Consider the following 23864-nt stretch of genomic DNA (forward strand, 5'->3'; position numbering starts at 1 on the left):
ATTTCTGCTTCAAGTACAAACCACAGAAAGCACCGCAGAGCTCCTGGAAACCAACACGACAAAACCAATGATATCACACTTATTCACACACTGATCTCTTATTTGTTTAAGTAAGTTTTACAGTATATTATGTTCACGTTGGAGGGATCAGTGCAGCACGCCAGCTGCTCTCACCCTTTTTGTGTAACGTTTTATTTTAAGCTCTTTAGGAATTCCCATGTGGCGATGGACTGCGAGGCTTATTTGTGTGGGAGAGAAAACCGAGCAGGGTAAACTGTTATTTACTATGAACGTGCTGTCCCTCTCCCACGACCTGAACAGCACAGATTGCGGTCTCGGGTCAAACAAGACCGCCTTTTCGATACCTGCGAGCGTAGGGCACCCAAAAACAGATATCCGAAACAGGAGAGGAAAAGAGTTAAGCACGTTTTATCAGACAAAAGAATTCTTCAGTGAAAGTGAGACAAAAAATATGCAGCAGCACATATAAAAAACAATCTAATCTATTTTTGTAAAGCTATGTATAACTTGTAAATCTATGTATAAAGCTGTGAAATAATTATTTAGTTGAAAAATCCTATAAACTGCTCAAACTTATTGAAACAGTTATTCAGCAGCAATCTGCTGCTGCACTCCTCTGAGGGTTGAAACTTTCATTTATGACCACACCTAAATCAGTAACACTGCAAAACATCTGAGCTAACATCTGCTGTCATGCTGCAAGAATCTTTTCAAAGTCGTTTCTTTTTCAAAGTGGAGACAGTGAGACGCAGGGTTGGACCGACTGACGATGCCATCCTCCATCGCCAATGGCCTGACCGTCATCGACTACTGGGCCCTGTACCGTTGTAACATCGTGATTTTAAAGGCCAACCCACCAGAGAGCATGAAAAAAGTAGTGTGTCCTCTCAGAGTTGCGTTACGTATACAGAGTAAGTTTGTTGCTCAGTGCAGTAACGTTGCGTCTACATATCCCATTGTTACTTGCATTTGCTTGAGCTTAACCTCTATTGTATAGCAAACCGGCTAACTTTGTTTCAAGCTTCAGAGGCTGATCACAGCTGAGTACAGAAGAGGAACAAATCTATTTCTCATGGAAGATTCATCAGTCTGGAGTGGACAGACAATACTGATTCTGTTCTATAGTTCATTTGTGGAGAGTATTTTAACTTTCTGCTTCATCGCCTTGTATTTTTAACTGTCTGTAATTAACAAGAACAAACTCTGTAGCACTGTTAATCTAGTAAGATTGCGGGTCGGCAACAACACAGTATGTCACTGCTTTGTGAGACCCGAGTCGCAGGAAAAGAACGGGCAGTCCTCAGTGATTTATCACGCCGGCGGAACAGAGATCCTTTACACCTCCGAGTACAGCTCTGTTAAACAAACCCTTGTGTGTCTCGGTTGCATTTTGGTATATCTATATTCTTTTTTGTTGGCGACGATGTGAAGCACTTTGTTGTTAAATGTCTGTCTTTGACTGTAATTGTTATAATGTTGTTTCTGTTTTCCAATTGCCACAGACACAAAAAGTCCCAAAGGATTATAAACGAAACGTACTGATTAAATTACAGGCATGTGTTGCCGAGACGAAGAGCCTTTTAAATGGATGTATGTCGGTGCTGACGATAGACAGTAGCCCCGGCTGGGTGAGATCGGTCGGTCAGAGCGATGGTGGGAAACGGCAGTGACTACAGTGGTATGCCAACCAGTAATTCCTGCCTTAAGGCAACTCTGAGGGGACACACGACCTCAATTTCAGAAACACCACTCCAACAACGATGTCAGCGTCCATCAGGATGTTTCACCGTGGACATCATCATATGACCATTCAAAAGAAATCGCCCAACCACTGAGACGCCAGTTTTGTAACTCTCTAATAACACCCATGGGAAATGACAAAAGGCATATAATTAATTATCAAGATATTCATTGTTCGTAACCTTCAGTCATCTCAAGGCACAATTAGTCAGTGGAGGATGCAGTCATGCCTGGGTTGTGTAACATTCCTTTGTGCATCATGCCGTCATATATTTAATTTGGTCTGAAGCACATGCTGCCAAACTGCTACAGTGAACCGAGCATTAAGGGCATCAATTGTGTGTCAAAGGCTTGCTTCTGCACGGAGCGTAACATGATCAAATTGCCAACATCCCATGGTATGCCATTATTTACGCTGTCCAAATAAGGAGATCAAACACGAGCGGCTCGGCTGTGACATCCGTTAATAACAGCCTGGTGGATCTCTGGGATGATGAACGCTTAGAGTGGAAAGCCATCAGAAAGTTAAGTCGCTAGCAGGGAAATTACCTCAAACAAAACACAGGAGAAGGGACGGCATATTAATTCCTGTTGCAACTCAAGTACATTTCTTGACACATGCACACAGCGCTCTGTGTATTGACAGCTGTGTCTCTTCTGCCCCACTGAGCATCTCTCGACAGCAGGTTGCTGAACCAGCACTTCAGGTTGTGCAGAGGACCGCAGGTGATGTTCAACATGGCAGCAACAAAAGACCCCGGGAGTCACTGGAGACAGACCCTGTGCACTGTGTGTGTGGAGTAGCTGGTGCCAGTGACCTTTATTTGTAATAAGAAGCACATTTGTGAAAAGTTTTCTATTTTGTGAAGGTGTATGAATTTTTATTACTGTGCAACGTGCCCTTTATTGAATAGGTAAACAAAAATGTTCTCACTAACTGGCCAGTCAGGAGCCAAAATATTGGGCATAAAGAGAATAAGAATGGACAAGTATGCCAGCTGTTGCTAACTGGGGTGATGTTTGCTGACTCTTGATGCATGAAAATTTGGATGGACGATAGGACCAGATGAAAAATATATTTTTAAATGATCTTCAACAAATGTAATCTTAGGTAACGCAACAGGAGGATCATTAGACGTCAGAGTAGATCATTATTTTTTAACAGATTATGCTTTCAAAGATGCACTATATATAAGCTGATATTTTTAATTATGGTGGAATGAGAATAAAAAGAGCACATTGCCAATCTAGAAGACCTCCAGGGATCTGTCCCCAGCATGAGTTCAATTCAATTCAAGCCTTTATTGTCACTGCAGAGAGTACAACTACATTTCGGTGCAACTCCTCAGTGGTCATCAAAGAGCAAGGCCGCTTCGTACGTGCATGCCACGATCATGTCCTAGACTAGATAGAACGACACCTATTTCTATTCATGGTTTATTTTTTCACATTGTGTATTTGTGCTATCTTTGCTCACGCTAAGCCGTCCTCACTAAAACTGGGACAGAGAGCCAAGATGGCGTGCGTGTAACACATCTGTCATGATGTCTCCAAGACATTCAGCTCCGAACTATGCATTTAATGTTGCTACGATCTTAAATTACACTTTTATGTATTTCTAAGTGGAACAAATTTGTGTATTTGAAGACGCACTTCATCGACGGGCTGCCTTTTTAAGAAACATGCCTACACCGAGGCAAACAAAGTAGCCTAGCTTAGAACGTAAAGAGGACGCACATGTTATGTTTTACCATCAAACTGGTTCAGCGGTAAGGAGCCTGGAGCCCCGTTCTTACAAAACTGTCACCTCGCAATTAATTAATGATTAATGAATTTTCTGCATCGAGACAAAATCTTTCGAGAGAGAACTGCGATGCATCTAAGAATTAATTTCTCATCAATGTCTTCATCCATCCATGCAGACTTTTACACCAACAAAATCTCAATCTGCAACATCAGTCTCGTTGGGCTATTTACAGTAACATGCACATGTGCTGATTGATTATAGAGTGGGCTGCTTTGACAAGTACCAACCGCAGACACAAATCAGTCAGGCAGGACAGCGACTGGGGTAAAAGTGAAAGCCAAAGAGGAACTCTGAATGTATGAATCAATAAGCAGACCTGAATGCTGGACAAGTACACAGTATTCTAATGTAGTGCTTTAAATCTATTGTTTGCATCATAATGTATTTAACTGGAAGAAAAAAAGACCAAATCCCGTCACAGAGGGTACATCAACAGGTGGGCTGGGCCTGACAGTCTGCATCGTACAATGCTTCAGCATTAGACTTGAAATAGCCTTTGTCTATCAGGGGACAATGTCGACTTTAACATTCAGACAGGAAACGTGTGTCCCCTCTACATCCTTCTGTCTCTCTCGCTCTGGCTCCTGATAGGACCACATAGACAAGTGCTCCACTCAAGGTGACCCATTTAAGGCTCGATGTGAAAGTCCTTTTTTTCCACTCCTGTCCCAGTTTCCGTTCACTGGGTGCAAAAATAACTGTTCCCTTCAAAGGGGGCGGATGGACTTTTTTTTTTTTTCTCTCACCACTTAATAAATCTCGATGTTACTGACAGCCACTCAGCTTATTTAGGAGGAATAAAAATTTAAGCCTACCGCATCAATTCCATTATCTGTGGAAAAAGCGCCATTGGTTACACACCCTAAAAAAACGAAGCTGAAGCAATGCCAAAATAAAAGATAATGTAAAAAAAGGAACATTTATGATTAGGACAGGACAAACAACAGATAACTGCAGAGCAGCGCTGACTCACTTGATGGTACATGTAGCTCTTAAAACAGTGATAGGCTTAATAGATCTAGTCAATACACTAATTACTCACATTTGAGATCACTGTGTGCCATCTCCATTTAACAACTCAAAGTCACAGGCAAAAGCCATGCCAAGATTAAAGGAATCATTTCCAGCAGATAATAGATTTCTTCTCAGTGGGCAAAGTGACACAGCATAAAGAGACAATTATCCACGGATCACACCGAGCAGAACATTTTTGAGCACATCTACACTTACACACCGTAATTAGTGACGTCACAGCAGGTGTTGCTTATTTCTTTGTTGACTCTCATGATTAGCATGTTGTCAGAAATGCAAAATCCCAGTCTCTGTTGATCTAATAATGTGCCAGTACATGCTTTTCTTCATTACAATCACAGTACACGCAACAAGAAATAGTGATAACTCTTAACTGCATGTGCAACCAAAATGTTTCATCCTGGTGTCCTGATATGACTAGTTTTACGGTACATACAGAGTAGAAAGAGAAAGACTTTCTTTCTCACAACTCTGACATCATCCACTGACTGCTTTTAGCAGTTGTAGCGGCTCTTATGGGGCTGATTTCTCTTGCACAGCTCAGGGATCAGCGAAACACGTTATTATAGCTAATAGCCATGGTGCCTGATGAGAATGTGTATGTGTTTGTTATGTTGTGGTAAAAATAAGTGAGGACCCAAACGCAAGAACACACAGGGATGCAAACAGGATGAGGAACAAAAGGCGAGCTTTGTTTAACAAAAGCTGAATAATACAAAAACCATAAATACAAAAACCACCAAGAAGTGTAAATCCCAAAAATACGAAGTAGTAACACAAAAGCTCAAACGAAGTGCAACAAAAAGCAAAGTACAAATCAGGAAAAACTGATTTGGAAAAAGTGAGAAACAAAAACCAGAAAACATATCATGAGGAGACACGGCGAGTCACTGGAAAACACGGGTCAGGCACAGGTGAACAAACAGGTGAATCACACAGGACGAACTGATAAAAACATGAGGCACAGACAATATACACACACCAGGGCTGACTAACAAACAAGACACAGGTGAACACAGGAAAACACACGACACATGAGGGCAAAACTTCAAAATAAAACAGGAAATCACAGAATCACAAACAGGAACCTGACAGCATTTGTGTTGTACTTATGTGTGTATAACAAAATGATTCAGATCAAAGGTTGTCTAGACAAGTGTAGCCAAAGGTTCGCAATAAAGACTCACTTTTAATTTCATTTTCACACTATGCAATCCAATTTTCCATGAATTCAACAACACTGCTAACCGCTAACATTGCTAACGCTGGCTGACATTGCAAACGCTACCAACTACCAAGACTCTTGATTGTTGACGAAACTCAGATACCACGTGATATTAATGGCGTTATACTTTTGGCTGACAAACTTTTTTTAGAAGCTGAAACAAACCGTTATAATTCTTGACATAACATCACTTTGGACCTGACAAACATGTTTAAATTATTAATTCACAGCCGTAGGAATGTTTTTAAGGAAAAGAGATACTCTGCACAAGCTCTGTAGATGTGCTATTATTTTTTAAATGATTTATCTACATAAAAATGTTATCAATATGACCTTTAAGATTGTGATTGGTTCTTTACAAAAACATCTAACCTGGCTCTGATGGGACCAGTTGCCAGGCAACCGACGGAGACTCAAAGGGGTGACTTGTCCCTGCCAAGAAACAGTCCGGCGAATACTACTGTACAGACAACATATGACATGTTAGTTGGAGAGCTTTAGAGTTGCTGGAAGATGGATTCTGTGCTTATACACAGAGCCAGGCTAGCTGTTTCCCTCTGATTTCAGTCGTTGTGCTAAGCTAAGCTAACCGGCTGGTCACAGTGGCTTCACATTTACCTTACAGACACGAAAGTGGTATCAACCTTCTTATCTAACTCACAGCAAGAAAAGCAATACGGATATTCTAGCCTTCACCAGTGGAAAATCAAGCTACCGCTACAACACAAAGTGAGCTAGTTCACGCTGAAGCCGACTGCTCAGATTGTCTTAAGAAGATCGTCTTTTAAATCAGACATTTGCAGTGTATACGGTGGTGATAAGTCACATCTTCTCATTAATGTGGACATGTGTTCCTCACTTTGAGGAATGTGAAGTAGGCCGTGTGAAGCGTTTAAGGCCAAGACGTTTGACTTGTGTCTCAAAATAGCAGCCGGAGGTTAAGAAGCAAAAGCAGAAATGGAAGAAACAAATACAGGCACAGGTCAATAGACTCTTATCTGTTGCCCTCACTAAATGTGGATGTTCAATTAAAAGATTAATTCTAGGGAATTTTAGCAGTTTTCTGAGAGTTCAGAGTGAACGTGAAGGAGATATTTTGGTGATTTAATTAGTCTTAATAAAAGACAGAGAGCAGATGGATGTAACCCTGCTGAAGTACAAATTTGATTAAAATTTTATGTGTGCGCTATCCATCGTTTTAATTGGTAGCAGAGGCACCCACAGCACCATTTTAGCTGGCACATAAGATATGTGCTCAAGGCTGAGAGCCATACACCATGAGAGGAAGGTGTATAAACATTATAGTGCCTGTCTATCTTAAATTAACACTAGTAGGATGGTGTTTGGTGTGTTAACAGGCCATGATATACGGTTTGATATTGGCCTTATCATATTTAAAATACCACAGCCTGGATTGTACATGCTGCTTCTCCATTGGCTGCACATTGAACACACTAAGAACGGCTCTGTGTTGGCATCTGTCTTTAGCGCTCAGGGGTTCTGTGAACCTGAACCATGCCAGGAAAAAACGAGCCCGTGCCATACTAGAGCTGCCAGGAGCCTTCACCATAAGAGGCTAGCATTGTGCCTGTAGACTCCTCTTGGCATGTGCCACATATGTTCTCACTCACTTGCTAATAATAGGATGACTGGTGTGATCACGTGACGGCTTCTGCAGCTCGGAGGAACACTCGCTGTGCTCTTTGCTCTCGACTCACAGTTTTTTTTTTGTTTACCTTTAAGAATGGGATTGATTGCGTAAAGCAAGCTGTCCACAGTGTGTGTTCTCTGTAATTAATGAAAATGCTGACACACTCTGCTTGTTAACTTAGCTGACTGTTTTGACTAGCATGTCAACTAATGCACGCACATCCCTGTCAGGAGGTATTTCTGTCTACAATCAACTCAAGCTGACGTCTTTCACTTAGATTTTTCAGGCCAACATCACATTAGCTTCTGTGAAGGAACATCAGGGTCAGCGGTCGCTCTTTTCTGTTCCAATCAGCTTAACTTCAACCTGCTATTACAGTAAATATGCGATCAGGCTGCATCAGTTTTCACACACACCAAGTTAAAATTTCCACAACTCTTGAATGCAGCTCTCAATCGAAACAAAATAAAAGTAAATGAAGGATGGTCATGAAGTAGGGAGGATCATGGGAGCCGCAATGCCAATGGAAATCTATCTGACACGGGCAGAGATGTTTACAGACGAGTTAAGGTTTTAAAGTTTTGTTCACGTTACGCTTAGACATGTACACTGACTTCCTTCCTACACTTAAATCACACTTTTCAGAACACAGCCACCAACTGAGAACTAATAGGGATCAATTAAATATATTTACTTATCACATTAAATACAATTTCATGGGAATATAGTCTAACTATTAATATAAGACGGTTACTTATCAATTTAATATATTTAATTATGAAATAGAGTATCAATGCACTGGAATTAAATGCAATGTCATTTCTATACAAAACTTTAACTCATTAATTAAAAGTATTCAATCTTAAAATAAGTTTCATTTAATCATTTAAGTTGATGTATTACGATTAGAGCTTCTTTCTGCTGACATCTGGGTTTGATTATCTTGTCCTTGTTTCTTCGTCTTCTCCAGTCATGTTAAATATTATTGATAACTTCTGCATTTTTTTTTTACATCTTCTAGTGAATTTCATGGATTACGCACCACGTTGTCATGGCTACAGTGACCATGTTTTATTGGACGTGATACACGTAATGGTGCCCGCATGAGCCCAGATCTCACTGATGGGCCGTAAATGAAAATGACCCTAAATGAAACTGCAAGGCGCTAAAATAAAAAGCTCGTCCCAACTGACATTTCCACAGAAAGGAGTTCTGATTGAAATATATCAACTTAAATGATGAAATGATACTTTATTTTGAAATTAAATATATTTGAGTGATGAGTTTCAGCTCTATATCAAAAGCTACACTGTATTTAAAAGGTAAATGTGTTCAACTGATCACTTTTGGTTTTCAATTCATTTTTATACATTCACGTCTCATACATATGTGTCGTCATAGTGTAAAAATACAAACCCATAATGTTTATTAAATCATAATGCTGCTTTGTACAATACTCAGAACGTATTTTGCCGTAGTCAGACGCCAAAATGTAAGCTGCTGACTTCGGTGTGCTGCAGGTTACAAGCCTTTCTCTCGTTGCTATTCATAATGTAATCTAAATATAATACAATGCAGCATGCATGATGCATGATGCACTGCCTCATGGGATCTCGAGTGCTCTGAGACTTTCATCCAGAGCATTTTGCATATTGAAATACTGTTGTGAAAAGTGAGGGAAAGCAAATGCAAAATGCAACATGAATGTGGCTATCCGAGTGATAAACATGTCCACAGCCCTGCATTGACACCTGCTGCTTCTATATGCTTTCTGTCAACACTGTAATGGGATCTCATATTATACGTGCAGAGAGTCAAGCAGGCAATTAGGTAAGGAGGTAACGAGCCTAAATACCGTCAACAAAAACAAACATAGCAGGTGTATGTTTATCGAAAACAATGTGAGTGTACAGCCTGTACTTTTTCTTTTGATATGGAAAAGAGACATCTTTTCTGAATTTTTTAAAGTAGTGGATGAGTCCTCACACACACCTGCTCAGAAATCTCCTCCGAGAAGTCTTTGTGTAGCAGTCATCACATACTACTATGAAACAATGATTTTCATAGCGACTTGAGGGTCCTTTCATGTTGTCCTGGAGGTTTATTATGACATCTATGACTTTTCTCCTCTATGGGCAGATACTTTCTCATTGATGCAAACTACTTCGAGCAGTGCATTTACACTCTGGCTGAGATCCAGTGATAATATGGAGCCAGAACACCTCCGCAGCCAGGGCCAGGGCTTTTCATAAAGAGGCTTAATTCTATAAATCTCCCACGGTTAATGAAAACACATGACAGATAATTCAATGCTTCAGATCTCCCAAACTGAATCATTTAAGCACAACTGAGGGGACAGGGGCCTGATGCTGTCAATGGTTTACCTCTCTGTCGTCAGAGTGGCTGGGGAAACCAGTTCATGAGATGATAAGCCACTCGGTGCATTCCTACGAGGCGCTCCACGCTTAAATAAATACTCACCACAGCTATGTTTCCCCTATAGTCTCCGACATTTCCCAAACCCTTGTATGCCAAAAACCTGCCAATAGCCATGCACAAGCCTTATCCAGGATTTAGATTAGCTGCTAGAGAGAAGCCTTTGTGTTTGACTCACTTCAGAGGTAAGTTTCAACTTAGACACACAATGTTTGGTTTGTAAATCAACAGATCCCAGAGCTGGGTGGGAGGTCTTACAACAGCAGTGAAACTACTGATAAACAGAAAATGTGACGTACATCCAAGGACCCTGAAACAGCAACAACTCAATTTGCCACTTCCGTTGTTTCTTTCTTATTTGTTTTTCAGTGAATCCAACAATATCATTTCTGTTTCATTTGCAGGAAAGGTGAGGTTTTTTGGTAAACACACAATGAAACATAAGATAAACTCCTGAACGACGAGCAACCCCAGCCCACACAAAGTGTATACAGTACTCGTTTATATTAGAAGATTCTGGTTCTGAATTCGCTGTATTACTACAACATGTGAAGAACGTGTGCAAAAATGTCCAGTTATAGTCTACAAACATTTTTCTGGGTCAACGGAGAGCCAAACATAGGTTAGCTTGCTCTGTAATCTAACATGAGCAAACATGTCTTATGTGTCAATGACCTCGTGGGTAAACTGGAATAAGCAAGAGGGTGGTTTCCCCTCTCAGTACTGATACTCTCAGTTTCGCCAACACAATGAATTAACAAGTGAAACGCCCGCACCATATTGGAGATGATAGAAGATGATAGAAAATGTTTTTTTCCCCAGGCTGGAGGAGAGCTAGTTAGCTGCTAGCTGAGTCCTGCGGTGTGTTTGGCTAACGCAGCATCTTAGTCGGCTAATTGCATACAACATACATCCTACAATGACTTCTATTACGAGCAGCTCAGCTTTTGCATTTTTTGTTTGTTTATTATACAAATATCATCATACAGTATAACTTGTACCGCTTAATGCCAGGAAGGTATGAAGCCCCGAAAAAATAGTTACTGCCTACTAAGCATGTCGGCATTCTAGCATCGCTTATTAAACTAAATACAACAAAGCTGAGGATGATGGGAATGGCATTAGTTATGCAGGTATTTGGTCATGAACCAAAGTATTGGACAAACTGAAATTCTGACTTGATGATGGTGCTATATGGACACTTACAGGATAAGCAAGAATGTGTGCACCAAATTTCATGCCAATCCAACCAGCAGCTGTTGAGTCTGGTCTGTCTTCAGTCTGGTCCAAAGTAGCGGAACAACCGACTGATCATCATTACCATCCCTAGATCGCACACTACTGCTGGGTACGGCTAAAAATCAATGGATTTTGATTTGTAAGATCTGATTAAGCTTAAAAATTTTGATTTTTTCACAGGTGCAAATTGACTTTACAAATATCCAAACTGGTGCTCCACTAGTATGATGAAGTTCAGGGACAAAAGCCTCTTAATTAACTTATAATAAATCATCATAATTCATGTTTTTTTTATCAAACATCAACAGACGAGAGGAACGGAACTGGAGCATCCCTGCGGCTCAGTTGGCATACGCAGCTGCACTGTCCTTGAATCTACTGTAGTTTCCACTTTATTTTCTGTCATCACACTACAATGGAACACTGTATTCCCATTAGAAAAAGAAATTAGTGAACCCAAACATGTTCTTTTGTTCTTTTTTTTTATGATTCGTTTAGATGGAAAAGAAATTAATAAAAGATGGGCCAGACCAACCAGACAAGAGCTCCTCTGTGTCTCCGTGTACTCAACCCTTTTGACATAACAGCATTTAGCAGTTTTCTTCTGGCTGCTCTCTTTATCAAGATGGCACTGAAGTCTCTCCAGGTGACAACAATAGCTGAACTTTAGTGTACGGCTGCAACATCAAGCACCATTTTCTATATCAACTTTAGTCTGTATTCTGTCTGTTTTTAATTCTGCCTACATGGTGCTCATGCATGGGTCTGGCTTCTCGATGTAAATCATCATGTGGGCAATGTATTGATATCACTATTGTGATATGAGACTATTGAATATTGTTATATTGCGATATGGTAGTGTTGTGTTGTCTTCTCCTGGTTTTAAAGACTGCATTACAGTAAAGAGACGTACTTACCCGACTGTTCTACTTAATCTCCCCTCTAATACTTGTCTTTACCTACTGAGTCGTAATATCATTACTGATGATTTTTATCAAAAATCTCATTGTGTTAATATTTTTTGAAAGCACCAATACTCAGCCCTACAATCTTGTCGCAATATTGAAATCGGGGTGTTTGGTCAAAATATTGTGATATTTGTTGTTGTCGCCCAGTCGCATTTATGAATCAAGGTATAGCTTAAAAAATATTGAGATATTAATTCAAAGCTATATCACCCAGCCCTAAATCATCATTAAAGGTGCAATATGAAAGAATCTAAATAAAAAATATTAAAAAATGAATGAATATGAATGAATGAATAAAAAATACCAGATTTGACATAATGACGTCTATTTATTGTGTTCTAGTGTGTCTAGTAAAATTAGCAGGGAAATCAGCTAGCCCTGGGCTCATCCCGGTCCAAAGGTCCTGTGCTAGTGGTGTAAACAAAGACACTAGCTGGTGATATGCTGTCCCCTTTTTTCCAATTTTTTCCCCTATTTTTTGTTTTGAGTATGACTTTGGCAGGAATACAGGTCTTACATACTGATTGCACCTTTAAATGTGAAAACTATGGACCAGTGTTCTGCCATGAAGAGTTAAAAAAAGGCATCTTTTCAACAAACATTCCTAATAAATGCCATTATGTCACTATGATGGCGAGAATGCACAGACTCATTCTCATTCAGGTCTTAATATATATTTGGATATCAAAAATAAATAGAATAACTCTTTCTTGAATAATAGTTGCGCTTGTAAAAAATTACAATAACCATCCAAATCTTCTTAGACCATAAAGGCAACAACAGTGACAATGAAAAGATTATACCTGAAACATCCAAACAGTATCTTCAAAACATGTCTTTGATATTATCCGCCTCTCTGTCACTTCCTTATGTCACACTAAACCCAGCTGACTCTTAAATCTGTTCAGATATTGTAAACCATACGTGGGGGTACACACACAGTAATCCAGCAGCCTCTTAAACGGATTCAGATTAGGCCGTAAACGGGGGGAAATTGACAGTGCATAGAATGTATTTCCATCCTTTCTATATCTGTCCCCAGATCTTTCTGGGATCTAATTACTCCTGTTAAATACACGCACTGTATGAACCAAATTTGAGGGGCGTGTCACTGGTGAAATAAGTACGTTCTGTAAGCACAAGCAGCTGCGACTAAGCAGCAGTTGTTACAGCCATTTTCTCCGGCCAGCGCACTTCCACGGCCCATAGTCACACAGCACCATCAAACCCCTGGTAAGCTATGTGTTATTCTGCTCTGCAAGTGTCAACACATGCGTGCGTGTATGTGTGTCTGTGCTTGACTGTGTGCCCAGTTATGTTATGCACACATAATTATGCAGCATAGATCTGTGAGTTAGCTCTTGAAAAAACAAAAAAAACAAAAAAAAAAACCATGTCGGTTCATTCACACTAACAATACAATATTTTCCAGATGGCACTGGTCCATATTGATCTGCAGCCAGAGAATTCATCCTCCTGTGCTTTCACACGTCAGGCAATAAAGTTACCAACAGATATTCTATCAGAACTGCATATATTATGGATTTGCCAGCACACACAGGCCCACGGAAGAGTAGCAAAATGTCAGGCTGTTGGGGGATTGTTATTCCTTTGTCACATGCAGGAGAAATAATGGGACTGTAATGAGCTTACTAAAAAGACATTCAAAATTAGTATCAAAAAACACTAGCTAGCAAACACTCTTTAAATGTTTGTACAGCACTGTGACTACGGTGCAGACACAAACCAATTAGCACTGTTGTTGAGGAGTGACAAACCTCATTCCTCCATAATAGCAATTAGGATGGTAAAACCTTCTGAGATCAAGAATGACTACTGTTCACCTGCTACTACCTCCCTCAAGTAAATCCTGCATATTCGTTAACAGTAGAATCGAAGTAAGAGAAATAAAACTCCATTAGTAGCATTTCCCACACAATCCTGATCATTGTGTTCCAGTTTGCAAGTCAACTAACAGAGTAATTAGTGAATTATTTCATTTTAAACTGATTTGTTGGCATCTCCACTGTAGATTATTTAAAGCTGCTTCAAATGTTGCTGCTTTTTTTGGCCACTTAGGCAAAAGACCAAGCTTAAAAACACAACACTTATTCTACCCTGATTAATATGATGAATGTTATGAATGTTATTATCTGTCTTTTAAGCTGTTAAATTTTAAGCCTTGTCTGTTGTTTGGTGCTGGACAGAGCACACAGTGGTTTTATTGGGGCATTTACTGAAAACAGCTTCATGCTGTAGCTAAGTTTATGGTTATAGTACCGGTGAGACTGAACGCAAATTAGAAAAGTTGAGTGATTATTTTTTGTGGATTCAACCCTACGAATGACTCCTTTCACCTCACACATAGTAATGTGAACACCAGTTAATATAAAATATTGATAACTTTAGCTTTAAATCTGGATTAAAGGTCCTATATGAAGATCATTTTCAGGTTCATACTTTGCATTATTTTTGTTGTGTACTCGCAAATGTTTACATGCTTAAATGTTCAATAAACACATTATTTTTCTCATACAGTCGGTTGCTGCAGCACCTCTATTCACCCTCTGTCTGAATGCTCTGTGTTAACTCCTGTCTCTTTAAGGCTCTCCTCCTGAAAAGCCCAGTCTGCTCTGATTGGTCAGCTCTCACATGCCTGAGCAGTCACCACCCGACATGAACTGCTGGGGGCGGCGACTATATGATTGTGACATCACAGCTTTACATGAGTTCTGACGGCTCGTTTGAAGGCACAGTTTCTGAATAGCATTTCTCTGTGGACAGAGCGTTTCGATAATTATACAGTATTCAAATGGCCTCTAACACGCCAACACTTAATTTCACTTTCTACAATAACGGACCTTTAATTGATGCTCAATTGCATATTAAGATGCTAACATCAACTGATGTGGCAGAAAACTGAAGTAACAGATTTGCAAATGGAGCCACTACATAAATGGACTGTTCATTTTTTATTTAGTCCTATGCATAAGCATCACAAATGCACTGTGGGCGTTTGAAGAATATGGTGTTCATTCTCTACTGAGACTGTATTTAAAGGCCTAAAACTGGATTCTTGAAGCCGATTTCAACATTTAAAAAAATCAGATAATATATCGGTCGATAACATTTTTTTGTGCTCAAATAATATCGGACCAGCTGATGTATCTGTTAACTGTTCTGTTAAACCTTATAGCCTTTGTTTGTGATTTTTTTTCCCCCCACAAATGATGAATATTAGAGATTATGGTGACGATGATGGATTTTTCGCACAAATAAACACAGTGATAGAGTGTCAGAGACAAAGCAACAGCATCCGTCTGTTGTGTGGCACAAACTGAGGTCTATTGATGTGAGTTCTGTTGTACAAAAATGGAGACATTGGCATTTGCAGCTGCATAGGCCTGAGATCAATCAGTCTGAATAATAAAGCCCAGTAATTATAGGCTGTGATTCTGGCTTACAGCAGGCCTTTCTTCTTTTCTCCCTCACTTCTGAGATCTCGCTCAACATCAAGTCTGGTGCTGTTGTCTTTTACAATTCTGACACTTAAGCTAACTGGCTCACATTAGAAACCTGGCTAATGGATACACTGAGTAAGGTCATTGCTGCAATAAACACAGCAATGAAGGCAGATGCACGGCAATCACAGAACAAGAAAAACATCAAGGATTTTGACGAGGGAGGCTCAGAAAGTGTTTTGTCTGTTTCCTGCAGATCTCTGTAAGTAGGAGGTAGTTAGTCTCTCTTATTCATGCTGGATTGCCGTCAATTCTTGGCGCAGCCTCTTCCTTAAATGGACTGAGATGACAGGGCTATTACTGCAGTGTGGGTCGTCTGCTATTCATGCTGCTATTTTTTTATTTTGCTTTGGTTTCTTATCCTTCTATGCAAAAAAAAAGATAAGATAACCTATCAGAGCCACTTTTACGTGAATGAAAACAAACGAAGTGGCTGAGTAGTGGTAGAATTAAATCTGACAAAGTTGTTGCCAATCAAAGCAGGTCTTTCACACTAATGAACCCGAGTGGAGACAAAAGGACTTTAACTAATTACCAAGCAGTCCACGAGAGCCACTTAAGACATCACAGTGATTTTAAGGCACACGGCCACTGCAGTTAACTAAAGTGGAGTGACCAGGTGCATGAAAAAAAACAAACCTCCTTTAAAAAACACATCATGTCAACTATCTTTTTTAAGATAAACACACAGAACACTCAAATCCCTGTCCTTGTATGTCTATATACTTTTTATTGTCAACAATGAAAAGACCAAAACCAACAACATGTTTGTCTGACTCCCACTTTTTCCGAGCCTGTCAGTCTTTCTCACCCTGAATCTCATTGGTTTCTACTGATGACGTAAATCTTTATAAGTGTGTCATGAATATATCTATAGCAATTATATTTTTTAAAAAGGCTAAATAATAAAACAGTAGGGCACTGTAGTTTACAGCAAAAGTGACTCAAAAAGGAGTAAGTCGCACATGAGGGACTATTTTCAGCTGTGGATGAATACACATTTGTTGCTCTAGTGAGCATTTAAAGCATCAGATTGGTGTATGTGGGATTGAATCAAGACACACATGGTAATGAAGGAACATGTCCCCAAGTGTAAAAGCAGACACATTATAAGAGAGATAGACCACTTCAGGCACTTAGAAAAGAAAAGCCGTCAATTGTATGACGCATATACCGCCGCTTCCCCCCAAAAGTCAATCGTCTGCTTTATAGCGACCAAACTGGGAAAGATATCAGCCAGTCGCGTTGTCGCTCTGTCCCCATTCACTTAGACAGGGGCCTGGTCTTGTTAGCCCGAAATAACTGCACAGGGGTGTTGCCAAGATGGCTGCCGATTGGCAAGACTTGTCTAATAGTAATTTGGTAATGGTGTGCCTCATTGATGTGTTGATGAGAGGTTTTGGACATGATTTGACACATAAACAGGCTATTTCATTCTTTGCTTATACTCACAAAACATAAGAAAAATATAGGATATCACCGGACTTATCCTTTAAAACCTTTGATTTCAGCTATAACAGTTTTTTATGTGCAAAAAACAGTACATAACATGAAACACGTGATATGACACGATAGGGATTTGTGATTACGTGAAAATCTTACCTTGTGTCGGCACTTCAAAACAACACCATAGGCACCTGAAACAGAGAGCAAACCACATGTTTAACCTAGATTAACCACAGCTAATCTTCTCATGAATATTCATAGTATTCTCCTTCTGCATTTCAAGTAGAGCTACTGCACTTAAAAACAGACCCATGTGAAATAATAACAAAAATACAGCATAAAATCAGTTGATAAATGTTGATTTGTGAACAAAGAGTTTGTCACTCCCACATAAGGCGAGTTGGCAAACTATAACAAGTGCTAACAAATCCAGAAGCTACTGAGTCCTTTAAATTTCTGCATGTTCCTACATAGTGAACAGGGTTTTAAATCCTCTTTTATTAATGCTTCTCATATGTTCGCATGAATTAAGGAAAAACATCCCCCACTATAAAAGGACAGGTGGCTCAGAAAGTAGGACACAAGTGTTGGCAAGCTACTGTAGTTCTGATGTTATCGACCCTGGCAGTCACACACACACTTCCCCCGAGGGTTCAAGAGGAATTCTTGGACTGAGCAGGCATATGACAAACTGCTCCGTGCTCCTTCATAAAGCACATCAGTGCTGCAAGAAGTCATCTTCAAGAGGCTGCTCTAATGCATTTGCATCCTGTTAGAGTTTAGATACCTCCGAGCCAAAAACTGGGACACATTACTGTCTGTCAACATACTTCTGTCTATTGCTGACCTACAGAAGGTTGTGCAACCTTTTGACCAGACAGGTGGTTTTAACAAATTCACTAAAAACTGGATGTACTTTACGTCATTGCCGATGATAGATTGATTTTCGGACACTGATTTAGGGCCTCACGGTTATTTTCACAATTAAAGGTGCACTATGTAGAAATTCAGAAACTCAAAAAGGTAATATTTACAATAATGATAAGGTAAAAAAACTAGAACAATAAAACAAACTGAGAAAGTTTCATAATTTCCATACTTGATAAATAAGCCTTCCTCAGAGGAAAATAAGGTCCCCAGAACACTGTTTGAAGCTAGAAAGGTGGCAGGGTCCGCCAAATATAAACAAAGTGAAACAGTATGAAACTGTGTTGTTTATTCTTTTATTTATTTATTTTTTTTGTTTATTTAAGCATGAAAATCAGATTTTTCTCTTTTCTGATTAAAATTTCTTCCCCAAAACTACACAGTGCACCTTTAAATGATTAATTTTCTAATGAGTAAAAAGTGAAAAGAATTTTCCAGAAATTACGTCTTCAAATTGCTTCATTTGTCAAACCAACAGTCCAAAACCCAACGACTATTTGTTTACTGTCATAAATTACAAAGAAGGGCAGCAGAAGAGGCTGGAAACCGGCAAATGTTTCAGCTTGAAAAATGACTGAAACGATTATCAAAATAGTCGGCGATTAATTTTCCTTCAAACGACTCATTGATTATTTGACCAACCGTCACATCTGTACATTGGTTTTCAGTAACTAATCCATTACAGTGAATATTAAGACAAATCTTTCCTAATTTTACTATCATTTCTTGCTGATGCAGTTGTGAGCATAGACTGTTTTACAAAGGCTTCCTTATTCATTTAATTTATAGCACAGAAAATAGAGAACTGGCTGCTGAAAAGCACTGGATTCATGAGCTAACTTATTAGAAAATGAAACCTAAAAACAAAGCAAAGTCAATGACAAGGACAAGGACATGTAAATTTGCAATAAGATATCTGCCATTTGTCAGCTGACTCTCAATTCTGGGATGTTGGTAAGGAACCTTGAAGGCATCAAAAGTGTTTTTCAAACTGTCCTTCATCCATTAGGGACGATGACATGCCATTAAACAAAAACATTACTTGTAGAGTAAAGCAAAAAGAACGATTCCTCTCATTAATTTTCTTTTTTTAGATAAGTATCTGGATGTAATTGCATAACACTCTGTGTACTGGTACTTTTAATTGCGAGGCTAAGCCTACACACTGCACTAAATGATTAACAAAATCGACTGACTTCAAGATCACTGAGGAAAAATCTATGATGCTGGATCAAGTGGAGCGTACTCAGCCATGAGTGCACAGGCAGTAAGTTGAGCTGGACTGAAAAAAAACTTCTACAACTAAAAGTGCTGACATCCTTCCAGACCGACTCATCTTTGGACAGGCGTTCAGCCTTCAGAATCCAGCTCAGAGTTTCCCTGTGTCTTCTGGAAATGCATTATACACACACATTATAAAACTTCTACAATGTGGGAGTAGGAGTGTAAAATCTGGGACAGGTGGGTGGCTTCACCTCAAGGCCTCTGCCACTTTCTATCAACCAAGTGGTTCAAGGAGAAAGGAAAACCATGAGAAGCATTTTGGAAGAAATTTAAGTGTCAAATCAGCCTCTCCCCACTGTGTTTTACAATGAAACCAAATCCCCCAAACCACCTCTTCATTTTTTACCATAACAACACAAGAGCATGAATTCTAGTCACAGCACCGAGCTTCAGGTTTTTCATGTTAGAATTCTTCACGATGATTAAATATTTTTAAAAATGTCCTTGACCTTATTGAGTTGTACCATCATGAACAGACCAGGCTTTTAACAGCCTTGTTCCACAGGCAAATTGGATACAAACAATCAAATGATTGCTCACTGAAAAGCCCTACAACGAACCTGTGAGTGTGCTACCTCACATGAAAGGCTGTGGCTGAAGACTTAGACTAGACTAATAGCCACTGTTGCAATGAAATGCACAGAATGTACTTTTATATTTCACATCATTACATTCTGCAGTGGTATAAAATGACAACGCTCACCTTCACCCACGATCCCAAGGACTTCAAATTTATTCATTACATCACCGATGTCAAGGATCTTCATGAAGTCAAAAGGTACGTTGCGTGAGGCACATGGAGCTCAGGCGGAGGGGATCCAGCTACAGGATGGCAAGAGGCGACCAGCTGTTGGCTCCCGAGGGGCGTGTGCCAGATGTGAGCCATAATATCCGACACATGCCTTCGCCAGGGGCTCACTTTTACCTGCACAAAAACACACCGAGTCATAGACAATATATATATGCTTTACCTTTTAAAGTGAGTCTGTCACATGCCAAAATCAGAAATGGATTCACCAGTGTTGGGACGGTTACTTTTGAAATGTAATAGGTTACAGATTAGAATTGCATTGTATCTTTTAAATCACAAATGACTTGTATTTTAATTAAATAGAGTATCTCATACCAGTATTTTGTATTTTATGTTGATATATCTGATGAACAAGTATTTGTAATTTGTGAGAAGATACTTTTTTTTAAAGCATTTGTGCCCATCTGAGATTGTTGGTTAATTAATTTATAATCTGTAAATTTTTTAACAGCAATTCATTGATAAATGAACAATCATTAACATCCGTATTACAGATAAGTAGTTACCCTGTTAAAAATGTAATAAGTAATGCAATTATTTTAATTACTTTTTAATTTCTTTCCTTACAGATGTTTTAAACTGGGCAATAAAGCATTTTGATATTGACAGCATGTTCACCTCTGTTACGTTGTACAGAAATACTTCTTTTCTGATTTCATCGGAAAAATATTGTCGAATTTCGAGCACTGAAAGTCGTTCATCGTGTGTGACATCATGGCCGTCTGCCTTGACATGGCCGGCTGGTCCCAAGCATGGTAGACTCAGGTTGCCCAGAGCAATGTGCACTGATTTGATTGGCAGACGAGAGGCTGCGCAAATTCAAACAAGAAAAGACAAAGAACTGGTCCTCTACAGCTCTGGCTCCTCGAGTTAAAGGGGCAATCCAGAGATTCAATATCGGGCTTCAATTTGTTGATTAAACAAAAAACAGTCAAAATCAGAGCATCTGATGCCGAGATATCCTGACTTTTAATCCCCATAATGGGTTTCTTCAAAAATGCTGTAGCCTACAAATCCCATGTCAAGTATTTGAAGTCTCAAGTCTTACAATATCAAAAGATATTGACAACTCTCTCCTTCCAGGCTGAATAGACCGATTAAATTCTGGCAGATATTCAGCATTTTTTCGATTATCAGTGTTGTTTGTCTCCGATCGCTGATAACATTTTTAAAATGCACTTCTTTGGCTCTGATGCAGCATCCTCTCTTTGCTTGTAGTCACCACTGTGTGGTCACACTCAGTGTCCCACCCACTATCTGATTGGTTACACATTACAAGTGTAAATGGCCGATAAACACTGAATAACGTGAATCTGCAAAGTAACTCGTAACTGAAGCTGTCAAGTAAATGTAGTGGGGTGGAAGTATAAGGAGGAGAAATTGGAAATACTCGAGTAATGTTTCTCAAAATTGTTCATTTGAAATGTAAAATTTTGACACCAAGATTTTCATTTTCACTTCAAATGTATCAGTTCCAAATATCGATTATAATGATATAAATAATCAGTATTACAAAAAACAATATTGGTCATTCCCTTCTGAGTAGTACTCTGAATCAGTAAACAGATCCAAAATCAGTGCTCCTTTAACATAAATAAGTAAATACTAAGGTGTCATGTTTCTTACAGAGTTTGCTCTACCTTATGAAAATGATGGATCAGTGCTCCAAAGTTCTGGCTGTTATCCTACCTTTTCTGGAGAGTGAAACAGTACCACATAATCTCGATATGCGATCAAAGCCTCTCCTCTGGTATCCACACACTCTCTTACTCTTATTGAATCAGATAAGACTCCAGATACCAAGGACTTGCGTAGCCTACTCACACTCTCAGTCTCCTACGGTGCTGTGGGCACAGGAGCTGCTCATCAGTATGCAAAACCTCAGCACCAAAATAAACTCTGTCTCCCAGAGCACTAAACACCGCTGTGTGGTCTATTACTCCCTTATCTTACTCAGCCGAACGCCGTCAGCACAGGTGAACTGATGGCAACTGTCGGTAAACTTGAGGAGTATGATACGAGCTTAAACATTAACGCTGATGGCTACAGAGAAAAATGCCTCTGGTCAGATGAGTGTGTTAATGTGCTTCCTCCATCTCCTCCTCATTTCACAGCCTACATGCAATGGCATGCAGCCTTTTTGTTTTTCGAGGGCAGATTTTTTTTTAAGCCAGCTACTCTCCAGGCCCAGACCTAGAAGGCTAATATGATCAGGAATGCAGTGTGCATTGCTGTGTGGATCATATATTTTGTCTCTATCAACAGAATGACTCATGCGTGGTAATGGACCGGAGTCTGTGCAATCTAAAACACAGCACCTTGAAACCTCCTCTTATGATCAACGCGCTATCATTATTTCCTGAATTTGGGTTTATGATCATAAAAAATTAGGAACATTGGAAAGAATTTTTTTTTTTTTTTTTTGCAAAAACATGGGAACCAGCTTACAACGTCACTGCCATTTGAGGTAAGTGGAGTACACATTTCTGGGCACTACACAAAATGAAAACAACAACAACAACCAGCAAACACTTACATTTATGTAAAAAAAAAAAAAAATGACTCATTGTGATAAAACATGAGAAAAATAATTGCCTTCACATAAATATCTGCAATGCAATTGTCCTGTAACTTCTCATGGCAGCAGCCAACACACATGCGAGGGCGAAGATGTTGCTCTAAAATGATTTGTTTTTAACACAGACTCTGGCGAGGCTGCACTGTGTGAGTGTGTGTGTGTGTGTGTGTGTGTGTGTCAGCAACGACTGCCCACAGAATGAATGTAGCTCCCACATTTCCAATGCAGAGCAGCAATAAATCCAACAAGTCGGACATATGGCTACACTCAACACAACTTAGTACAAATAGTCTCACACTGACAGTGTTTCTAGCGTGGACCGGACTCCGCTTGGTTACGGTATAATTAAGCTAACATAGTTGCCTTCTGATTCACAAAACACACGAAAATTAGCTTACAAAAAAAAACAAAAACAAACCTCAAGCTTGGTAACGTCTCTTTTTCACGGGAGCCCGGTGAAGATATTCACATGACAGTGAAAGCTCACAAGTCTTATCTTTGTAATCAGAAAAATAAACTACTCACTCAGTCACTGTTTGGGGAAAAAATGATGGAACCGGGCCGATATATCCACCCACCAACGAAGATATTTTCATTGCAGCAGGCAGCTACAGTAACTGGATCGTGCGGTTGACAAGCTGCAAGCAGATCACCAGGCAACAGCTCGAGTGACGTGACGGCAGCCAATGAGAACGCTCGGAGCGCTTGTTTATTCCAACGCCCCCTTCTCCTCGGCCAATCGGAGAGCGGAACGGCAATCAGGGGGAGAAAACTGTGTTGCGGTCTGAGGGTGTTTCGTATGAGGTGGGATATTATTGTTCTAATTTCTCAATTACATAATTCACAAGCTCACACCCTGCTTTCAGCGTGATAGCATAGTTTACCTCAAGGCCACGTCAAAGCACTCCACAAGCAAACTTCACATTATTAAGACGATGTAAGGCAAATACAAAATAACTGGACTGGAAACATTTTAAAAAATCTGCCTTGCTCAGAGGTAGCATGTTGAAATTTACACCTCGCCATTGGCTACAGGTTGCTGTGGGAGGAGTTCATGATTTTATTTTTATTTGTTTATTTATTTATTTTACTTTTTCCTTGCAATTTTTCTGCTTTCTCTGAATAAAATGTGCAATAAAAGAAGAGACTGGAAGCTAAAACAACAATGTTTGTCCAGT

At 39.6% G+C, this 23864-nt stretch overlaps 1 protein-coding gene across 7 annotated transcripts in view; it reads right to left on the bottom strand.

Annotated features, from left to right (window-relative positions):
• LOC311258480 (cyclin-dependent kinase-like 5) overlaps window positions 1-23319 on the bottom strand; it is a 45400-nt gene extending 22081 nt beyond the window's left edge. For 3 of the 7 annotated variants that reach the window (XM_084354785.1, XM_084354783.1, XM_084354779.1), the window contains exons 1-3: window positions 23212-23317; window positions 20001-20222; window positions 17243-17277 (exon numbers count right to left, since the gene is read on the bottom strand). In XM_084354785.1, coding sequence (XP_084210911.1) covers window positions 17243-17277; window positions 20001-20064 — 99 coding nt within the window. In that variant the 5' untranslated portion in view covers window positions 20065-20222; window positions 23212-23317. The other 4 variants (XM_084354782.1, XM_084354781.1, XM_084354780.1 and 1 more) reach the window with 3 other exon arrangements.
• Window positions 23320-23864: the final 545 nt, after the last annotated feature.

This window comes from Pagrus pagrus, assembly GCF_965226575.1.
Source record: "Pagrus pagrus genome assembly, chromosome: 6".
Lineage (NCBI taxonomy): Eukaryota > Metazoa > Chordata > Actinopteri > Spariformes > Sparidae > Pagrus > Pagrus pagrus.